Below are 19,517 nucleotides of genomic sequence, written 5' to 3'. Positions count from 1 at the left end.
AGTGATATATACATAGTCAGTAGTTGTATATATGTCTTTATACTTGTACATTAGGCAGCTATAATTTTTTGTGTATAAAGTACATTTATGTTTTGATTTAGATGTATGGACCATGCAGTCAGAAATAAAGGATTGTTATCTTGTCCAATATCTTATCTTATAACTAACTTAGAGACTTAGTAAATATCGTATTTTATATGACAATAATTTGTATTTTTTCAAAGAAAGCATTAAAGCTGAAGCTACTGGACTTATTTACTACTTCCTCCAATAGACAACTTAATTGGAGTCAATAACATTTACAGTAACAGAAGGAAGTTTGGAGCACTTAGAGTGTCCTTGGGCGGGACAGGACAAACATTTATGACCAAAGACCAGTGTTCTTGAGGTTCTTCTTGTGGTAACATCTAAAAGTGGTTTTGAAAACCATCAAGAACCCTGTTCTGAGGCTGAGAACTAACACCACATCTAGACAGAAGCAAAGAAAAATAAAAATGGCAGAACATGACAGATATTGATCTGTTCTGTTCTTTTGTTAGAAACAGTGCTGAACATTTTGGGTGAAATCCTGGAAAATGTTTCCCAAAAGATGGCCTTAGTTATAGAAAGTAGCCACAGAAAAATGACCAAGGAAATATTATTTTAAAAGAGTAGTGGTTTAAGTTGGTTGATTTGTCTTTAATAATAAATAGTAGAGGAGAAAAGGTAATAAAGAGGAATGTAATTCAGAATTATTGTAAGTATTGTTGTAGATGCAGTTTTCTTTCATATTTGTTGCTTTCACAACTGACATTGCTGAGACTTACACCTTTTCTTTACATTTCCTTCTTCACAGCTGAACAGGACATTTTACAGTGGAAATCTGAACAGAACCTATCTCAACAGCATTGTCCAAGGCTTCCGGTCAGTAATTCACATGCTCTCTACTCTCTTCAATGCATTTATTTTTAACGTATTTTATTATTTCTTCTTAAACCCCTGCATGATTAGGTTTGCATAATATTCCTACTGGGCCAGCATGCATGTTGTAGGAGGTAACTAATGTAACAGAAGAAATGGTGATTTGTTGGTAATTAGACTTGTGATCAGAATGGTGAATCCTACTATTAAATCAGTCTGTGTTGGCAATCACGGTGTATCCTTGGGCAAATGACTTTACTTGAATTGATTTGACATCTACATGTGTTACTGTGATGTAAAACTACAAAACCAGATGAAACCTTGTCTTCCAAAATGAAAGATAGAAACATTCTCATTAGAAGTATTTAGCTTCATACTGCAGAAAAAAGTACCTAAGCTTGCATAATTGATAATTACAACAATAGTATCATGTTCCACTTGATATCAGTGTCCATTATAAATAAAAAGTGTAAAGTTATAGGCAGTCATGCCAAATTTCAAATGTGGTATCATTAAGTCCATAATTCCTATGTGTTTTCTAATCTGTCCTTCACATGACTGAAAGCATAAAGCATTCTAAACTTTATAAATCTACTTGTTATCAACTATATATTTCATTTTGCCACTCACTTATCAGTATCCTGTGTCTTACTTTATATGTCTCCAACACACACATCTATCATCACCTAGCTGTTTCTTTTTGCCACTCACTTATCTATGTGCTGGGTCTTTATGTGTCTCCAACACACACACACACACACACTCCCCTATGATCAACTAGCTGTATCTTTTTGCCACTCACTTATCTATGTGCTGAGTCTATATTTGCCTCCAATACACACACACAGACACACCTATCATCAACTAGCTATTTCGTTTTGCCATTCACTTATCTATATGCAGTGTCTTACTTTATTTGTCTCCAACACACAGACACACACACACACACCTATCATCAACTAGCTATTAATTTTGTCACTGACTTATCTATGTGCTGGATCTTACTTTATGTGTCTCCACCACACACACACACCTATCATCAACTACCTGTTTCTTTTTGCCACTCACTTATCTGTCACCTAGATGTTTCTTTTTATGTTTCCAAGACATACTTTTCAAGTAGTTTTTTCTTTTTGCTTTAATTGTCTCTAATTAGTCACACCTATCATCAACTAGCTATTTCATCTTGCCGCTCACCTGTCCATCTGCAGGGTCTTAGTTTAAATGTTTCTAAACACTCACAAACCAAATCATAAAAGCCTGTCAAATAATTACATTCCATAATTCAAAGTTTTAATTTTTAAATTACAAAAATGTAATAATGAAAATAGCATAATCAACAATAACAATAATGCTTGGAATAATAATGATTGTTACTGATGGCAACCTTTGTTTCAGGAATGGCAGTGTCATTGTTTACTTTGAATTGGCTTTCTCAGCTAACATCTCGATAAATGATGTACTCAGTACTTTAATTGTGGGCCTGTTGACAAGTAATTCTAGTATAGCAGGAGAGATTCGTCCAAATAGTCCCAGGATTCTCAATCAAACAGGTGAGACTGATAGAAAATATACAGTAAAATAAGTCATCTACCTACATTTTACATAGTCTGAGTTAATAATAAGAGATAGAATGAATTTACCATTACTTGATCAGTACCAGTGCTTGTGGATTTCATGGTGAGTGGTGAATACAAATAGAATTTAAATACTTAATAAAAATTTACCCTTCTGTTAAAATGACAAGAATCAATTTTTTCAATTGATGAATTTAGGTCAATAACAACATAAAATGTCAATTTTTAAACACCATGACCATTGGTACATTTGAAGTTGTATGAATTTACTTTTCACTATAACCTTGCTAATGGACATCTTTAAAAATATCTATGTATGAGACCGTTTCTGACAAATGAACCTCAGTGGTATGAAAAAAAAGTGCTTAAAATGTTTATGGATATCGGTAAGACCCTTTTTAAAAGAGACCAGTTTCCAAATGTTTCCTATCATTTATATAATCCTTCCTTAATATTCAATATGTATTGAAAAGAGTAACATTTTGTGAAGTACCTATGCTTTTAATGTAGTAAATTCATCATTCATGACAGTTGTTGTTGTTTTGGGGTTTAACGCCATTTTTCAGCACATGATACGCAATGCATGACGACCAGTAATAATGGTGGAGGAAGAACCGGGGTCCTGAACCAGTGACCCACAAGAAGCAACTGGCAAGCTTTCTCACATACTCACATTGGCCAAATCCTAGACTCAAACCCACACAGACAGAGGTGAGATGGCAGTGATCCGAAATGGAGAATGCTTTAGACCACTCGGCCACTCCGGGTTATTTGAAGCAATACTTCAGAGGATTCACAAATTTAAAAACTAGGGTTCCCTGTCAATCATTGGGTTGACACTTTCTATATATTTGGACTAAATTTATTACTTCAGGCTGTGATGTACAGGCTATCTTTTGTAAAGTGTATATAGCTAAATTGAACTAGATCAAAATTTTGACAGAAGACAAACTATGGTTAAAACCAGATTTTCACTGGTATATTTGGGTGATGATTAAATTCTTTTCTTTAAATTTAAAATTAGAGATTTTCAGTAAACAATAAGAGAAATTTAAGTGAGGACATTTTCTCTCATATTAAGGATCTTATGTTTGCTGTTAATTAAAAGTTTCCATGTTGTGTTTTGCTTGTATGATACAGATGAGTTGCATCAAATAGTTCCCTTGTTTCCTTTAAAGAGCATGTGACACTCTACTCTAACATTTACAAAATCCTCAAATATTAATAAATATATTTCTAATCCAAATTTGTCTGATTGTAGATGTGGAAGGATTTTGCAACACCTCTGACAACATTGCTGCAGTTTTGAAGCTAGAAGAATGTGGAATACGGAAGTACATCCCTGATGGCTTGTCACCATTCCCAGATAACCAAACTAAATGCAGGTATTGTACAGCCAATCTGAAACAACTGTTCCAAAACAGTGTGCTGGTCAAACTTAAGGGAAATTAGAGTTATTTGATCCCTCAGATATTATTTAATGCTTTGCATTCTTTCCTAAGCCAAAACTTGTGAGTATATTGTAATTATTTACTTTTTGTCATGAGAAGTATAAAAATTAACTTTCCTTTACATTCATAATTAGATGCTAATTGGATGTATCATCCATGATAATTAACCAAAACCTGCATACAGCTGTTACATTTCTGTGTCCTGTTTTCCTGAAAAATAAAATTGCCCATCAAACTGTCAAATCTCTGAATGACATATTGCACTACATGTTAAGTCTGTATGTCCTAAAGGCTTGTCCTGTTTCTGTCAGTCAAACCACCACACTAAACTAGAGATGGATCCATATATCCAGTTAACAATATGTAAGTTTGTTGGCATAGATACTAACTATTGAAAACCCACAATGTGTCAGTAACATCAACTGCAATCACCACTTAGGGAAACAAACAGGATGTAGATGAGGATACATCAGTACCCATTGTAAACCTCCCAAGATCTATCTGATGTTGACAAGCATCAGTTTGCAAGAAAAGTATAACAGATACAGATAAACTGAATTCATGTTTTTGAATGGGCTTCTATATGACACATAGAAATATAAGAACCATATCACGATAACATACACATAGAATTTAAGACCCATATAAGGATAATGTACACATAGAATTTAAGACCCACACAAGGATAATGTACACATAGAATTTAAGACCCATATAAGGATAATGAACTCATAGAATTTAAGACCCACATAAGGATAATGTACACATAGAATTTAAGACCTACATAAGGATATTGAACACACAGAATTTAAGACCCACATAAGGATAATGTACACATAGAATTTAAGCCCCATATAAGGCTAATGAACACACAGAATTTAAGACCCACATAAGGATAATGAACACATAGAATTTAAGACCACATAAGGATAATGTACACATAGAATTTAAGACCCGCATAAGGATAATGAACACACAGAATTTAAGACCCACATAAGGATAATGTACACATAGAATTTAAGACCCATATAAGGATAATGAACACATAGAATTTAAGACCCACATAAGGATAATGTACAGATAGAATTTAAGACCCACATAAGGCTAATGAACACACAGAATTTAAGACCCACATAAGGATAATGTACAGATAGAATTTAAGACCCACATAAGGATAATGAACACATAGAATTTATGCTTCGGGTAGATGGGACTCATAAACCTTGGATGGTAGCTCATCTAGGAGAAGGAAAACTCCGATTCCAAACCTCTGCTGCCTTGTGGCTATACCCACGCATGGGAAAGGCTAAGGGAGTAAACCCCGACAGAAAATCCAGAGATGGAGTCCCTAAGGCGGTATCACATTGACTTCAACGTCATTCCGGCAACTCCTGCGATGCCGTTGGTGCCAAGCTGTATCGGCATTTGTCGTTCCCTTGGGCACACCAGCTGCGTGGAGAGGGGGGATCTGCTGCATGGGCAACAGCTGATTCTCCATACCACCCTGCCCAGGCTTCATAGCTCCACTGGAGAGGACATTCCAGCGTTGTCGTACGGCGTCGGCACAACACGAGAAGTAGCAGCTTACCAGTTCTAAGTCAAAGCTCGATTGGTGTAGAGCTTGGCGCCAGGGGTTACTTCTGACGGTGGGAGAGATCATCAGGTCTCACTGGACAGCTACCGCCCGCCTCAAGCTGGGCAGCCCCCAGTCAGTAAGGTGCTGCCTGCCATGGCCTGCCTGCTTCACTGGGTGCGTGGAGCTTAGAGAACCATCTCGACAAGTGGGCCACAAAACTTTGCACCAGGAAAGACTAAAAGAAGAAATAAAAAGACTTCAACTCTTCGTTTTGCAACCTGGAACATCAGGACCATGTGTCCTGGATTGACCACTGACCTACAGCAGATCGACGATGCACGGAAGACTGCCGTCATTGACAGAGAACTCTCCCGACTGAACATCGACATTGCCTGCCTCCAGGAGACCCGACTGACTGACAGCAACACCATCAGGGAAGCCAATTACACATTCTTTTGGCAGGGGAAGCCCTTGGATGAACCTAGGCAGCATGGTGTAGGCTTTGCCGTCAAGAACACGCTAATTGCCTTCATTGAACCTCCATCATCAGGTACTGAGAGAATCCTTGCCCTCCGGCTGTCAACATCCTTAGGCCCGGTCAACATCTTCAGTGTGTACGCCCCAACCCTCTACTCCACCTACGAGGAGAAAGACAAGTTTTATGAGGCTCTGGATCAGGCAATATCCAGTATCCCCAACAATGAAAGCCTTTACTTACTAGGAGACTTCAATGCTAGAGTGGGAGCTGACCATGAGGCCTGGTCCACCTGTCTCGGCTTTTACGGAAGGGGCAAGATCAACGAGAATGGTCAGCGACTGCTGGAGATGTGCTGCTCCCACAGCCTATGTGTGACAAACACTTTCTTCAAATGCAAGGAGATCCACCAGGTGTCGTGGAGACACCCACATGCACGCCACTGGCACCAGCTAGACCTCGTCATCACCAGGCGTGCAGAACTGGCCAGTGTCCTCCTTACCCGCAGCTACCACAGTGCCGATTGTGACACGGACCATTCCCTCGTGGCCAGCAAGGTGCGAATATTACCCAAGAAGCTGCACCACGCCAAGAAGAAGGGTCACCCATGTATCAACACCTGCTGTGCAAGCAACCCAGAGAAAAAACAGCAGTTCATGAGCAAACTGAAGGAAGCCCTCACCAAAGTGACACCTGATGACACCATTGATTCCAAGTGGTCCCATATCCGTGACTCTGTGTACAATTCAGCCATCACAGCTTACGGGAAGAGGGAGCGAGAGAATGTCGACTGGTATGAGGCAAATTGGGAGGAGATGGAGCCCGTGACTGAGGCAAAGAGGAAAGCCCTCCTGGCATACAAGGCTGCACCTAGCCCCAGAACACTACAAGCCCTCAGGATTGCAAGGAATAACGCCCAGAAGACTGCCCACTGCTGTGCCAACACCTACTGGCTGAACCTTTGCAACAGTATACAGACAGCTGCTGACACCGGGGATACAAGAGGAATGTATGAGGGTATCAAAAAGGCGACAGGCCCCCCCAGTTACAAGACCGCCCCCCTCAAGTCCAAGACGGGCGAAGTCATCACAGACCAGGGGAAACAACTGCAGCGATGGGTTGAGCACTATCTCGAGCTATATGCAACCCAAAACAATGTCACTGGAACTGCCCTGGATGCCATTCCAGACCTGCCTGTCACGGAGGAGCTAGACACACAGCCCACCCTGGAAGAGCTCGGAAAAACCATCGATTGCCTTGCCTGTGGGAAGGCTCCTGGAAGCGACGGCATTCCGCCTGAAGTCCTCAAGAGTGGAAAACCAGCACTGCTCCAGCCCCTACACACGCTCCTCTGCCTTTGCTGGGAACAGGGATACATCCCACAGGACATGCGTGACGCCAACATCGTCACTTTGTACAAAAACAAAGGAGACCGTAGCAACTGCAACAACTATCGGGGCATCTCCCTCCTCAGCATCGTTGGAAAGGCCTTCGCCCGTGTTGCCTTGGCACGCTTGCAGATCCTAGCCTCCCGCGTCTACCCAGAATCCCAGTGTGGATTTCGAGCCGACAGGTCAACTGTAGACATGATCTTCTCACTACGTCAGCTGCAGGAGAAGTGTCGCGAGCAGCGGATGCCCTTCTACATTGCCTTCATAGACCTGACGAAGGCGTTTGACATGGTTAGTCGGAGTGGACTCTTCAGACTCCTGCAGAAGATCGGCTGCCCCCCATGTCTGCTTGCTGTCATTATGTCGTTCCACGAGAACATGCACAGCACAGTGTGCTTCAATGGCGCAACATCTGAAGCATTCCCAATCATTAGCGGAGTCAAACAAGGCTGTGTCCTTGCACCGACGCTCTTTGCCATCTTCTTCTCCATGCTTCTCCAGTACGCATTCAAGGACTGCAGCGAGGGAGTGTACATCCATACCAGGGCTGACGGCAAGCTGTTCAACATCACCCGTCTCCGTGCTAAGACTAAAGTCACAGAGGTACTCATCTGTGAATTGCTCTTTGCCGACGATGCAGCCTTGACATCACACACGGAAGATGGACTTCAGCAGCTGGTATGCTGCCTCTCCCATGCATGTAAGGAATTTGGACTGACCATCAGTTTGAAGAAAACAAATGTCATGGCACAGGACACAGACTCCCCTCCCTCTGTCCCCATCGATGGGTACAATTTGGAAGTTGTCGAGAACTTCACATACCTCGGGTCTAACATCTCCAGCTCACTCTCCATTGATTCTGAGGTGGGTGGCAGGATTGCCAAGGCAGCAGCAGTGATGGCCAGACTTAACCAGAGGGTCTGGAACAACCCCAACCTCACAGAGAAGACCAAACTGTGTGTCTACCAAGCGTGCGTGCTCAGCTCACTTCTCTACAGCAGCGAAACATGGACCACCTATGCAAGACACGAGAGGAAACTCAACAGCTTCCACCTGAGATGTCTGCAGCGCATTCTGCACACCCAGTGGCAGGACAAAGTACCCAACACAGAGGTTCTAAAACGCGCCAACATGAACAGCATGTTCTCCATCCTCAGCGAGAGGTGCCTTCACTGGCTCGGCCATGTCAAGAGAATGGATCCAGGTCGCATTCCCAAGGACCTGTTATATGGGGAGTTAGCAGAAGGTGCACGACCAACTGGACGACCACATCTGTCCTACAAAGATGTTTGCAAGAAGGATATGAAGACAGCAAGCATCAATGTCAACGACTGGGAGAACTGTGCAAACAACCGTTCCAGCTGGTGTCTAGCTGTCAGGCAGGGAGTTCAAAATGCAGAGGAAAAGAGAAGAATAAAGCAAGCTGAAAAGAGAGCTAAAAAGAAGGATAAGCAAAAGCGTACTTTGGAGCTATGCCATCGTCTCTCGTAGAAGGACGGATGCCAAGAAGAGAATTTAAGACCCACATAAGGATAATGAACACACAGAATTTAAGGCCCACATAAGGGTAATGTACACAAATAATTTAAGACCCACATAAGGATAATGTACACATAGAATACATGCTTATTATATATGGATAATTGCATACACTTGTAAACATATGAACTAGAAAAACATATACAATTATTGTTTTTTTAAATACATTATTTAGAATTCAGGATATGCCAGTTGGGATAAGAAAGTTGCAGGAAGTTACAAATTTTGTATGTTTTAGTTTCTCAAGAAGAGTATCTGGGATGGTTTCACCACTTGGCAGTTAAAAATAAGCAATGGTCTTATATAACTTGGACATCTAAAATTTAGTTTTGTCGAGTAGAACATCAGTCCTTTCAAGGAACTCTTGTTTTTGACATTATACATACATCATTTGTTTATAGCCTTTTGTGATTGTTGCAGTGAAAGATTTCTTGCAAAACTTAGAATGTTACCATGATTTATAATTGCAGAAGCATGACGTGTTTTTCAATTTTTTTCTTGCTCTGTTTCAAGCTTCCTTATGAATGCTACACAATGTCTACTCAGAGATCCCATGTTCAGAGACATCTGTAATGTTACAGAGGTTGTGAGCCACATCGCATCAGTCCCAGCCCAACTAACTTCTCTGTTGAGAGCACTCAATGTATCACAGAACTTGTTTGGAACAAATTTCAATCACTCTGTTTGTGGTAAGTTATATAATGTGTGAGAATAATTTAAACATCACTAAAATGCAGTTGAGTTATATTATAACCCAGTAGTTTTCATTGCACTGCTCATTCCTATCAAAATGGCATTCAACAAGGAATGTTACCTTACCGCATATACCCACTTACATGTCAAGTCCAACTATAAACAACATCGACCCTAATCTACCAGCACATAATGCACTGGCAGATCAGTATCTATGTTGTTTGTTCTACTGATTACCCCAAACACACTGCAAAGACCCAGAATGCTGGCACATTATATGACTGTAGATCTTGGTCTATGCAGTTTACAGTTGCACTCAACCTACACACAAGTATATATGGTATGATACTGCATTAAATCAGAAATATTTGTTACAAGTTCCTAATGTTGTCGAATTGAACAATGATTCAATATTGAAGAAAGGAGCAAATATTGATCAACAATGAAGCTACAAGGAATAATGATTTACCCCAAATAATTGTATGGTTCTAATACGTTACTTTTAATTTATCTGGTGCTGTCTCAACCTTGTAAGTACAGTAAAACCTGTTTTGGATGGACATTCTAAAAACTGATTTATTCTTTCTTTTATAAACAGGTACCTTGTAAGTACAGTAAAACCTGTTTTTGGTGGACATTCCAAAAACTGATTCATTCTGTTCTTTATATACAATGCATATCTATTTAATACTAAACAGTCGTACATGAATGGAAGGTTTAGTAAAATTCTGCTAAGAGCATTGTGTTTCATGCAAAGTGGATTTTAAGAAGAAAATACAATATTATCAGACATATGCAGCCACAATCACAAAGTAAATAATCCTCAGTAACAAACACACCCACTTTGAAGACCTTGTTGGAGATGGGTTTGCAAAGTTTTTAGCAGACATGAATTTACCAATTCCTCATTGCAGATCATTGTATTAAAATGGTTAAAATATTTTTCCAGACTTGTAGATCATACACAAATTTTCATGCCAGCATACAAAGACAATACACATGTTCTCTCATGCCACTGAGACAGGAAAGTTGAAATTTCGTGTAGGAGCCTGAAGTTTCACTTCAGTAAAAATAGGCTTTTGTTGGATTCTAGAAAACCAATCAGAGATAAGAGGACATCAGAAATTCCCATGAATTTCAAATGGCTGCTGCTATCTTTGCTGACAGAAGCATGATATCTAGATAAACAGATGAATTTTATAAGATTAAATATATCTCAAGTGCTTGCCAGCAATTGTGAGTTTTTTTAAATAAACAACAAAGAAAGAAACAAAACAAAATAGCTTACTCAGCAATACAATTAATTGCCAATCATGAAATCCATCACCGAGTAATATGTATTTAAAGCATTTAACCACGAACTCGCTGTTTGGATATATAAGTAAGCAAGAATGTTGCTGTATATAATTTTATACTTTAGAAAAGAAGAATAAACACTAAATATTGATTTTGGGATCTTTAAATATCAATGTGCAATTTTATTCCAAGGCAGACACATTGAGATACTGTGGACTTGTTCTGTTGATAGCACATTGTGCAGTGTAGTAAGGGACATGTTTACTGGATTTTAGTTCAGCCATATGCACCATGAGTTTAAGTAGTCCTCAGACATATCCTTGAATGATTTAACTTGGCAAAACTATTTTTGTATAATTTAACTCTACATTTCTCAGATATATTGTGATATAATTCAGCTCAACATTCCTCAAACATATCTTGGTACAGTTTGATAACAAATTTTTCTTATCTATGATATTCCTTTAAATATCATAACTGATCAGACATATTTAGATACAATTTCACATAGAACTTTTCTTATTGATGGAAAGAGGCCTTTACTATCCTGTTTGATTGAATACCTTTATGCAGTGCTATGGCCCACTGAGCTGTGTTATTTCTTTCATACCTCTGCTGTACTGTATGGAGAGAGTATAAAGTTACATACCCTGTCTGCAACTTTTGTCATAAGTATTATTTCTGCTTAGTAACTTTTGAAATACTTGATTCTAAACTGAGCAAAAGGATTAATATATATCAGTCCTGGCCTGACTATTTCATTGGTAAGTTGGTCCTGGCATCTTTACCTTAGTTTTATAGCATATTTGTGGGGACATCCATATTGTCTAAATACAATTTTAGTTTTCTAATTTTTAATCGGCAACACTTTGTACTTTGATGTTATAACTTGTGAAATAAATATATGAATGTACAAGAAGGATAAGCAAAAGCATACTTTGGAGCTATGCCATTGTCTCTCCTAGATGGACAGATGCCAAGATATGAATGTACATTCAAGAAACAATATCCATTTTGTCTTTGCCTATTAATGCCTACTGATTCTTCTCAATAATTGAGAGACAGACATTTTATTCTCACTGCCTTTTCACTGCCTTTTTTCAGCTTCCTATCGTAACATGACTGGTAACATAACTGGTAAGTAGTTCATTCTGTCCTTTCCTGTGTTATATATACATGTATATATATATAGCACCATTTCAAAACTGAAACACAATTTTATGCAGTGAATGCATTATAGATTTCTTTTTCAGACTGAACATGAATTGGATCATAAGTTTTCTGTGGATGGCAAAGGTTAATTTTTATAGTCTGTTCAGTTCTGTTAGAACATTTTGTAAGATTGTTATTAATAAGTGACACAGATCAAGATGGGTTGACTGTTTTATCAGTGATCATAAAACTTTACCTTTGGACTTGGACTGAAATGTTTGTCAGTTACATGTTTTGTAATTTCAAGAATGTATGTCACGTTGTTTTCAGTTATTTATTGATCTTTTAAAAATGTGGAATAGAATACTTTGTTTGATTGATATTCTATTTGATAGCTTTTGAAGAAAAAACTGATTACTTTGAGAGGAAACCTGTCAATCTTGAGAGTATAATACTAATAATAAAGCAGCAAATATGGAACCAAAAATAACATGTTTTCCAGTACATTTGATGATAAGGTATATTCAAGTTGTCTTTTTTGTCACAACCTTTTATATCAAGATTGAATGCTTTTGTATTAAATTTTACATATATATTGCCACCACTATAATTTTGGGAAAAATTGTCCAGTACAAGACTTTAGATTTTCAGGATTTCTATAGTTACAGTTATTGATATTCTGGTGTTCTCTTATTTCATTCTTTTTCTCCAATTTCACTAAAATTATGGCTCCATCCAATCAGAAACTTGTACAAAATTTAGTCCAGTCTGGTGCTGTCATTCTGATTATCCAATCAGAAGCTTGTACAAACATTAGATCAGTTAAGTGCTGTGATTCTGAATATCCAATCAGAAACTTGTACAAACTTTACATTTAGTCAAGTGCTGTGATTCAGAATATCCAATCAGAAGCTTGTACAAAATTTAGCCCAGTTAAGTACTGTGATTCTGAATATCCAATCAGAAACTTGTACAAACTTTACATTTAGTCAAGTGCTGTCATTTTGATTATCCCATCAGAAGCTTGTACAAACATTAGATCAGTCAAGTGCTGTGATTCTCAATATCCAATCAGAAGCTTGTACAAACTTTAGATCAGTCGAGTACTATGATTCTGAATATTCCGTTGAAATATCTCATTGTGACAACCCAATCTGCTGCCTTCATTTTGACCTATCCAGTCAGAAAATGCATTGCTCTAATCCATCGGATTATTCTGTTGAATCCATGTGATTAGATTTAATTGTGTAATATTTGTTTATAAATCTTTACAGACTAGAAGAGTTTTGTAGTCTTACTCAAGCAGTATGTGATATATGAATGATGATGATAAAATATGAATAAAAAAGCTTGACTTAATAATTTTGTTTTATTTTCCTTTTATAAGTTTACCGATACTCTGGAGTCCTGACCCTGGAAAGAGCGTTTCAGCCAGAGTTACTGAACAGATCTAGCCCTCAGTTTGGGGACCTGGAAAGGGAGATCATCAGAGAGGTAAGATGGTTTTACCTCTAAGGAAGTGGTTGTACGTAATAAACATTAACCAGGTATTCAATCCTTGTAATGCAACTACAGAATGAGATAAGAATTATTTTAATTAAAATGGCAAGCCCTGAAAAATCAATAGTTTGATATTCAAATCTTATTGCTTAGTCTGTATTGTAGAACTCTATTGACTAACTTCAGTGAATGTAGAAAAAATAAAATTAGCTATTGGTTACAAGAATAATCTCTGTTTACTTGTAAGCATTCCCAGATGGAACAGTGCCTCTACCATGTTTGTAAATTCTAATGTATAGTTTGTAATGAATTAAAGAAAAAGTATGTGGTGAGAATATCGAATAGTAAGAATTGTATCTTGAAATCTCTCTGTGGAACTGTTGTATTCATTTTAATTTTGAGACTGAGATAGAGATTGATGGAACAAAGTACTCTTTAAATATTTTACATAATTTTGTTCTTGTCAGTGATATATACATAGTCAGTAGTTGTATATATGTCTTTATACTTGTACATTAGGCAGCTATAATTTTTTGTGTATAAAGTACATTTATGTTTTGATTTAGATGTATGGACCATGCAGTCAGAAATAAAGGATTGTTATCTTGTCCAATATCTTATCTTATAACTAACTTAGAGACTTAGTAAATATCGTATTTTATATGACAATAATTTGTATTTTTTCAAAGAAAGCATTAAAGCTGAAGCTACTGGACTTATTTACTACTTCCTCCAATAGACAACTTAATTGGAGTCAATAACATTTACAGTAACAGAAGGAAGTTTGGAGCACTTAGAGTGTCCTTGGGCGGGACAGGACAAACATTTATGACCAAAGACCAGTGTTCTCGAGGTACTTCTTGTGGTAACATCTAAAAGTGGTTTTGAAAACCATCAAGAACCCTGTTCTGAGGCTGAGAACTAACACCACATCTAGACAGAAGCAGAGAAAAATAAAAATGGCAGAACATGACAGATATTGATCTGTTCTGTTCTTTTGTTAGAAACAGTGCTGAACATTTTGGGTGAAATCCTGGAAAATGTTTCCCAAAAGATGGCCTTAGTTATAGAAAGTAGCCACAGAAAAATGACCAAGGAAATATTATTTTAAAAGAGTAGTGGTTTAAGTTGGTTGATTTGTCTTTAATAATAAATAGTAGAGGAGAAAAGGTAATAAAGAGGAATGTAATTCAGAATTATTGTAAGTATTGTTGTAGATGCAGTTTTCTTTCATATTTGTTGCTTTCACAACTGACATTGCTGAGACTTACACCTTTTCTTTACATTTCCTTCTTCACAGCTGAACAGGACATTTTACAGTGGAAATCTGAACAGAACCTATCTCAACAGCAGTGTCCAAGGCTTCCGGTCAGTAATTCACATGCTCTCTACTCTCTTCAATGCATTTATTTTTAATGTATTTTATTATATCTTCTTAAACCCCTGCATGATTAGGTTTGCATAATATTCCTACTGGGCCAGCATGCATGTTGTAGGAGGTAACTAATGTAACAGAAGAAATGGTGGTTTGTTGGTAATTAGACTTGTGATCAGAATGGTGAATCCTACTATTAAATCAGTCTTGGCAATCACGGTGTATCCTTGGGCAAATGACTTTACTTGAATTGATTTGACATCTACATGTGTTACTGTGATGTAAAACTACAAAACCAGATGAAACCTTGTCTTCCAAAATGAAAGATAGAAACATTCTCATTAGAAGTATTTAGCTTCATACTGCAGAAAAAAGTACCTAAGCTTGCATAATTGATAATTACAACAATAGTATCATGTTCCACTTGATATCAGTGTCCATTATAAATAAAAAGTGTAAAGTTATAGGCAGTCATGCCAAATTTCAAATGTGGTATCATTAAGTCCATAATTCCTATGTGTTTTCTAATCTGTCCTTCACATGACTGAAAGCATAAAGCATTCTAAACTTTATAAATCTACTTGTTATCAACTATATATTTCATTTTGCCACTCACTTATCAGTATCCTGTGTCTTACTTTATATGTCTCCAACACACACATCTATCATCACCTAGCTGTTTCTTTTTGCCACTCACTTATCTATGTGCTGGGTCTTTATGTGTCTCCAACACACACACACACACACACACACACACACACACACACTCCCCTATGATCAACTAGCTGTATCTTTTTGCCACTCACTTATCTATGTGCTGAGTCTATATTTGCCTCCAATACACACACACACAGACACACCTATCATCAACTAGCTATTTCGTTTTGCCACTCACTTATCTATATGCAGCGTCTTACTTTATTTGTCTCCAACACACAGACACACACACACACACCTATCATCAACTAGCTATTAATTTTGTCACTGACTTATCTATGTGCTGGATCTTACTTTATGTGTCTCCACCACACACACACACCTATCATCAACTACCTGTTTCTTTTTGCCACTCACTTATCTGTCACCTAGATGTTTCTTTTTATGTTTCCAAGACATACTTTTCAAGTAGTTTTTTCTTGTTGCTTCAATTGTCTCTAATTAGTCACACCTATCATCAACTAGCTATTTCATCTTGCCGCTCACCTGTCCATCTGCAGGGTCTTAGTTTAAATGTTTCTAAACACTCACAAACCAAATCATAAAAGCCTGTCAAATAATTACATTCCATAATTCAAAGTTTTAATTTTTAAATTACAAAAATGTAATAATGAAAATAGCATAATCAACAATAACAATAATGCTTGGAATAATAATGATTGTTACTGATGGCAACCTTTGTTTCAGGAATGGCAGTGTCATTGTTTACTTTGAATTGGCTTTCTCAGCTAACATCTCGATAAATGATGTACTCAGTACATTAATTGTGGGCCTGTTGACAAGTAATTCTAGTATAGCAGGAGAGATTCGTCCAAATAGTCCCAGGATTCTCAATCAAACAGGTGAGACTGATAGAAAATATACAGTAAAATAAGTCATCTACCTACATTTTACATAGTCTGAGTTAATAATAAGAGATAGAATGAATTTACCATTACTTGATCAGTACCAGTGCTTGTGGATTTCATGGTGAGTGGTGAATACAAATAGAATTTAAATACTTAATAAAAATTTACCCTTCTGTTAAAATGACAAGAATCAATTTTTTCAATTGATGAATTTAGGTCAATAACAACATAAAATGTCAATTTTTAAACACCATGACCATTGGTACATTTGAAGTTGTATGAATTTACTTTTCACTATAACCTTGCTAATGGACATCTTTAAAAATATCTATGTATGAGACCGTTTCTGACAAATGAACCTCAGTGGTATGAAAAAAAAGTGCTTAAAATGTTTATGGATATCGGTAAGACCCTTTTTAAAAGAGACCAGTTTCCAAATGTTTCCTATCATTTATATAATCCTTCCTTAATATTCAATATGTATTGAAAAGAGTAACATTTTGTGAAGTACCTATGCTTTTAATGTAGTAAATTCATCATTCATGACAGTTGTTGTTGTTTTGGGGTTTAACGCCATTTTTCAGCACATGATACGCAATGCATGACGACCAGTAATAATGGTGGAGGAAGAACCGGGGTCCTGAACCAGTGACCCACAAGAAGCAACTGGCAAGCTTTCTCACATACTCACATTGGCCAAATCCTAGACTCAAACCCACACAGACAGAGGTGAGATGGCAGTGATCCGAAATGGAGAATGCTTTAGACCACTCGGCCACTCCGGGTTATTTGAAGCAATACTTCAGAGGATTCACAAATTTAAAAACTAGGGTTCCCTGTCAATCAATGGGTTGACACTTTCTATATATTTGGACTAAATTTATTACTTCAGGCTGTGATGTACAGGCTATCTTTTGTAAAGTGTATATAGCTAAATCGAGCTAGATCAAAATTTTGACAGAAGACAAACTATGGTTAAAACCAGATTTTCACTGGTATATTTGGGTGATGATTAAATTCTTTTCTTTGAATTTAAAATTAGAGATTTTCAGTAAACAATAAGAGAAATTTAAGTGAGGACATTTTCTCTCATATTAAGGATCTTATGTTTGCTGTTAATTAAAAGTTTCCATGTTGTGTTTTGCTTGTATGATACAGATGAGTTGCATCAAATAGTTCCCTTGTTTTCTTTAAAGAGCATGTAACACTCTACTCTAACATTTACAAAATCCTCAAATATTAATAAATATATTTCTAATCCAAATTTGTCTGATTGTAGATGTGGAAGGATTTTGCAACACCTCTGACAACATTGCTGCAGTTTTGAAGCTAGAAGAATGTGGAATACGGAAGTACATCCCTGATGGCTTGTCACCATTCCCAGATAACCAAACTAAATGCAGGTATTGTACAGCCAATCTGAAACAACTGTTCCAAAACAGTGTGCTGGTCAAACTTAAGGGAAATTAGAGTTATTTGATCCCTCAGATATTATTTAATGCTTTGCATTCTTTCCTAAGCCAAAACTTGTGAGTATATTGTAATTATTTACTTTTTGTCATGAGAAGTATAAAAATTAACTTTCCTTTACATTCATAATTAGATGCTAATTGGATGTATCATCCATGATAATTAACCAAAACCTGCATACAGCTGTTACATTTCTGTGTCCTGTTTTCCTGAAAAATAAAATTGCCCATCAAACTGTCAAATCTCTGAATGACATATTGCACTACATGTTAAGTCTGTATGTCCTAAAGGCTTGTCCTGTTTCTGTCAGTCAAACCACCACACTAAACTGGAGATGGATCCATATATCCAGTTAACAATATGTAAGTTTGTTGGCATAGATACTAACTATTGAAAACCCACAATGTGTCAGTAACATCAACTGCAATCACCACTTAGGGAAACAAACAGGATGTAGATGAGGATACATCAGTACCCATTGTAAACCTCCCAAGATCTATCTGATGTTGACAAGCATCAGTTTGCAAGAAAAGTATAACAGATACAGATAAACTGAATTCATGTTTTTGAATGGGCTTCTATATGACACATAGAAATATAAGAACCATATCATGATGACATACACATAGAATTTAAGACCCATATAAGGATAATGTACACATAGAATTTAAGACCCACACAAGGATAATGTACACATAGAATTTAAGACCCATATAAGGATAATGAACTCATAGAATTTAAGACCCACATAAGGATAATGTACACATAGAATTTAAGACCTACATAAGGATATTGAACACACAGAATTTAAGACCCACATAAGGATAATGTATACATAGAATTTAAGCCCCATATAAGGCTAATGAACACACAGAATTTAAGACCCACATAAGGATAATGTACACATAGAATTTAAGACCCACATAAGGATAATGAACACATAGAATTTAAGACCCACATAAGGATAATGTACACATAGAATTTAAGACCCGCATAAGGATAATGAACACACAGAATTTAAGACCCACATAAGGATAATGTACACATAGAATTTAAGACCCATATAAGGATAATGAACACATAGAATTTAAGACCCACATAAGGATAATGTACACATAGAATTTAAGACCCACATAAGGCTAATGAACACACAGAATTTAAGACCCACATAAGGATAATGTACAGATAGAATTTAAGACCCACATAAGGATAATGAACACATAGAATTTATGCTTCGGGTAGATGGGACTTGTAAACCTTGAATGGTAGCTCATCTAGGAGAAGGAAAACTCCGATTCCAAACCTCTGCTGCCTTGTGGCTATACCCACGCATGGGAAAGGCTAAGGGAGTAAACCCCGACAGAAAATCCGGAGATGGAGTCCCTAAGGCGGTATGACATTGACTTCAACGTCATTCCGGCAACTCCTGTGATGCCGTTGGTGCCAAGCTGTATCGGCATTCGTCGTTCCCTTGGGCACACCAGCTGCATGGAGAGGGGGGATCTGCTGCATGCACAACAGCTGATTCTCCATACCACCCTGCCCAGGCTTCATAAC

The 19,517-nt window shown here is 37.3% G+C and overlaps 1 protein-coding gene across 1 annotated transcript in view; it reads left to right on the top strand.

Moving 5' to 3' along the window:
• Positions 1-19,517, top strand: part of LOC149774286 (uncharacterized) — a gene marked incomplete at its 5' end in the record, with an annotated part of 90,347 nt that overhangs the window by 47,279 nt on the left and 23,551 nt on the right. The window contains 9 exons of the mRNA XM_089945508.1: positions 836-903; positions 2,299-2,453; positions 3,739-3,862; positions 9,423-9,598; positions 12,003-12,035; positions 13,438-13,544; positions 14,851-14,918; positions 16,330-16,484; positions 17,770-17,893. Coding sequence (XP_089801634.1) covers positions 836-903; positions 2,299-2,453; positions 3,739-3,862; positions 9,423-9,598; positions 12,003-12,035; positions 13,438-13,544; positions 14,851-14,918; positions 16,330-16,484; positions 17,770-17,893 — 1,010 coding nt within the window. The remainder of the gene's footprint in view (positions 1-835; positions 904-2,298; positions 2,454-3,738; positions 3,863-9,422; positions 9,599-12,002; positions 12,036-13,437; positions 13,545-14,850; positions 14,919-16,329; positions 16,485-17,769; positions 17,894-19,517) is intronic.

Source organism: Sinohyriopsis cumingii, unplaced genomic scaffold (genome assembly GCF_028554795.1).
Source record: "Sinohyriopsis cumingii isolate HCF-2022 unplaced genomic scaffold, ASM2855479v2 utg000356l, whole genome shotgun sequence".
NCBI lineage: Eukaryota > Metazoa > Mollusca > Bivalvia > Unionida > Unionidae > Sinohyriopsis > Sinohyriopsis cumingii.
The sequence above is the reverse complement of the archived record's forward strand: the minus strand, read 5'-3'. Positions and strand labels throughout refer to the sequence as shown.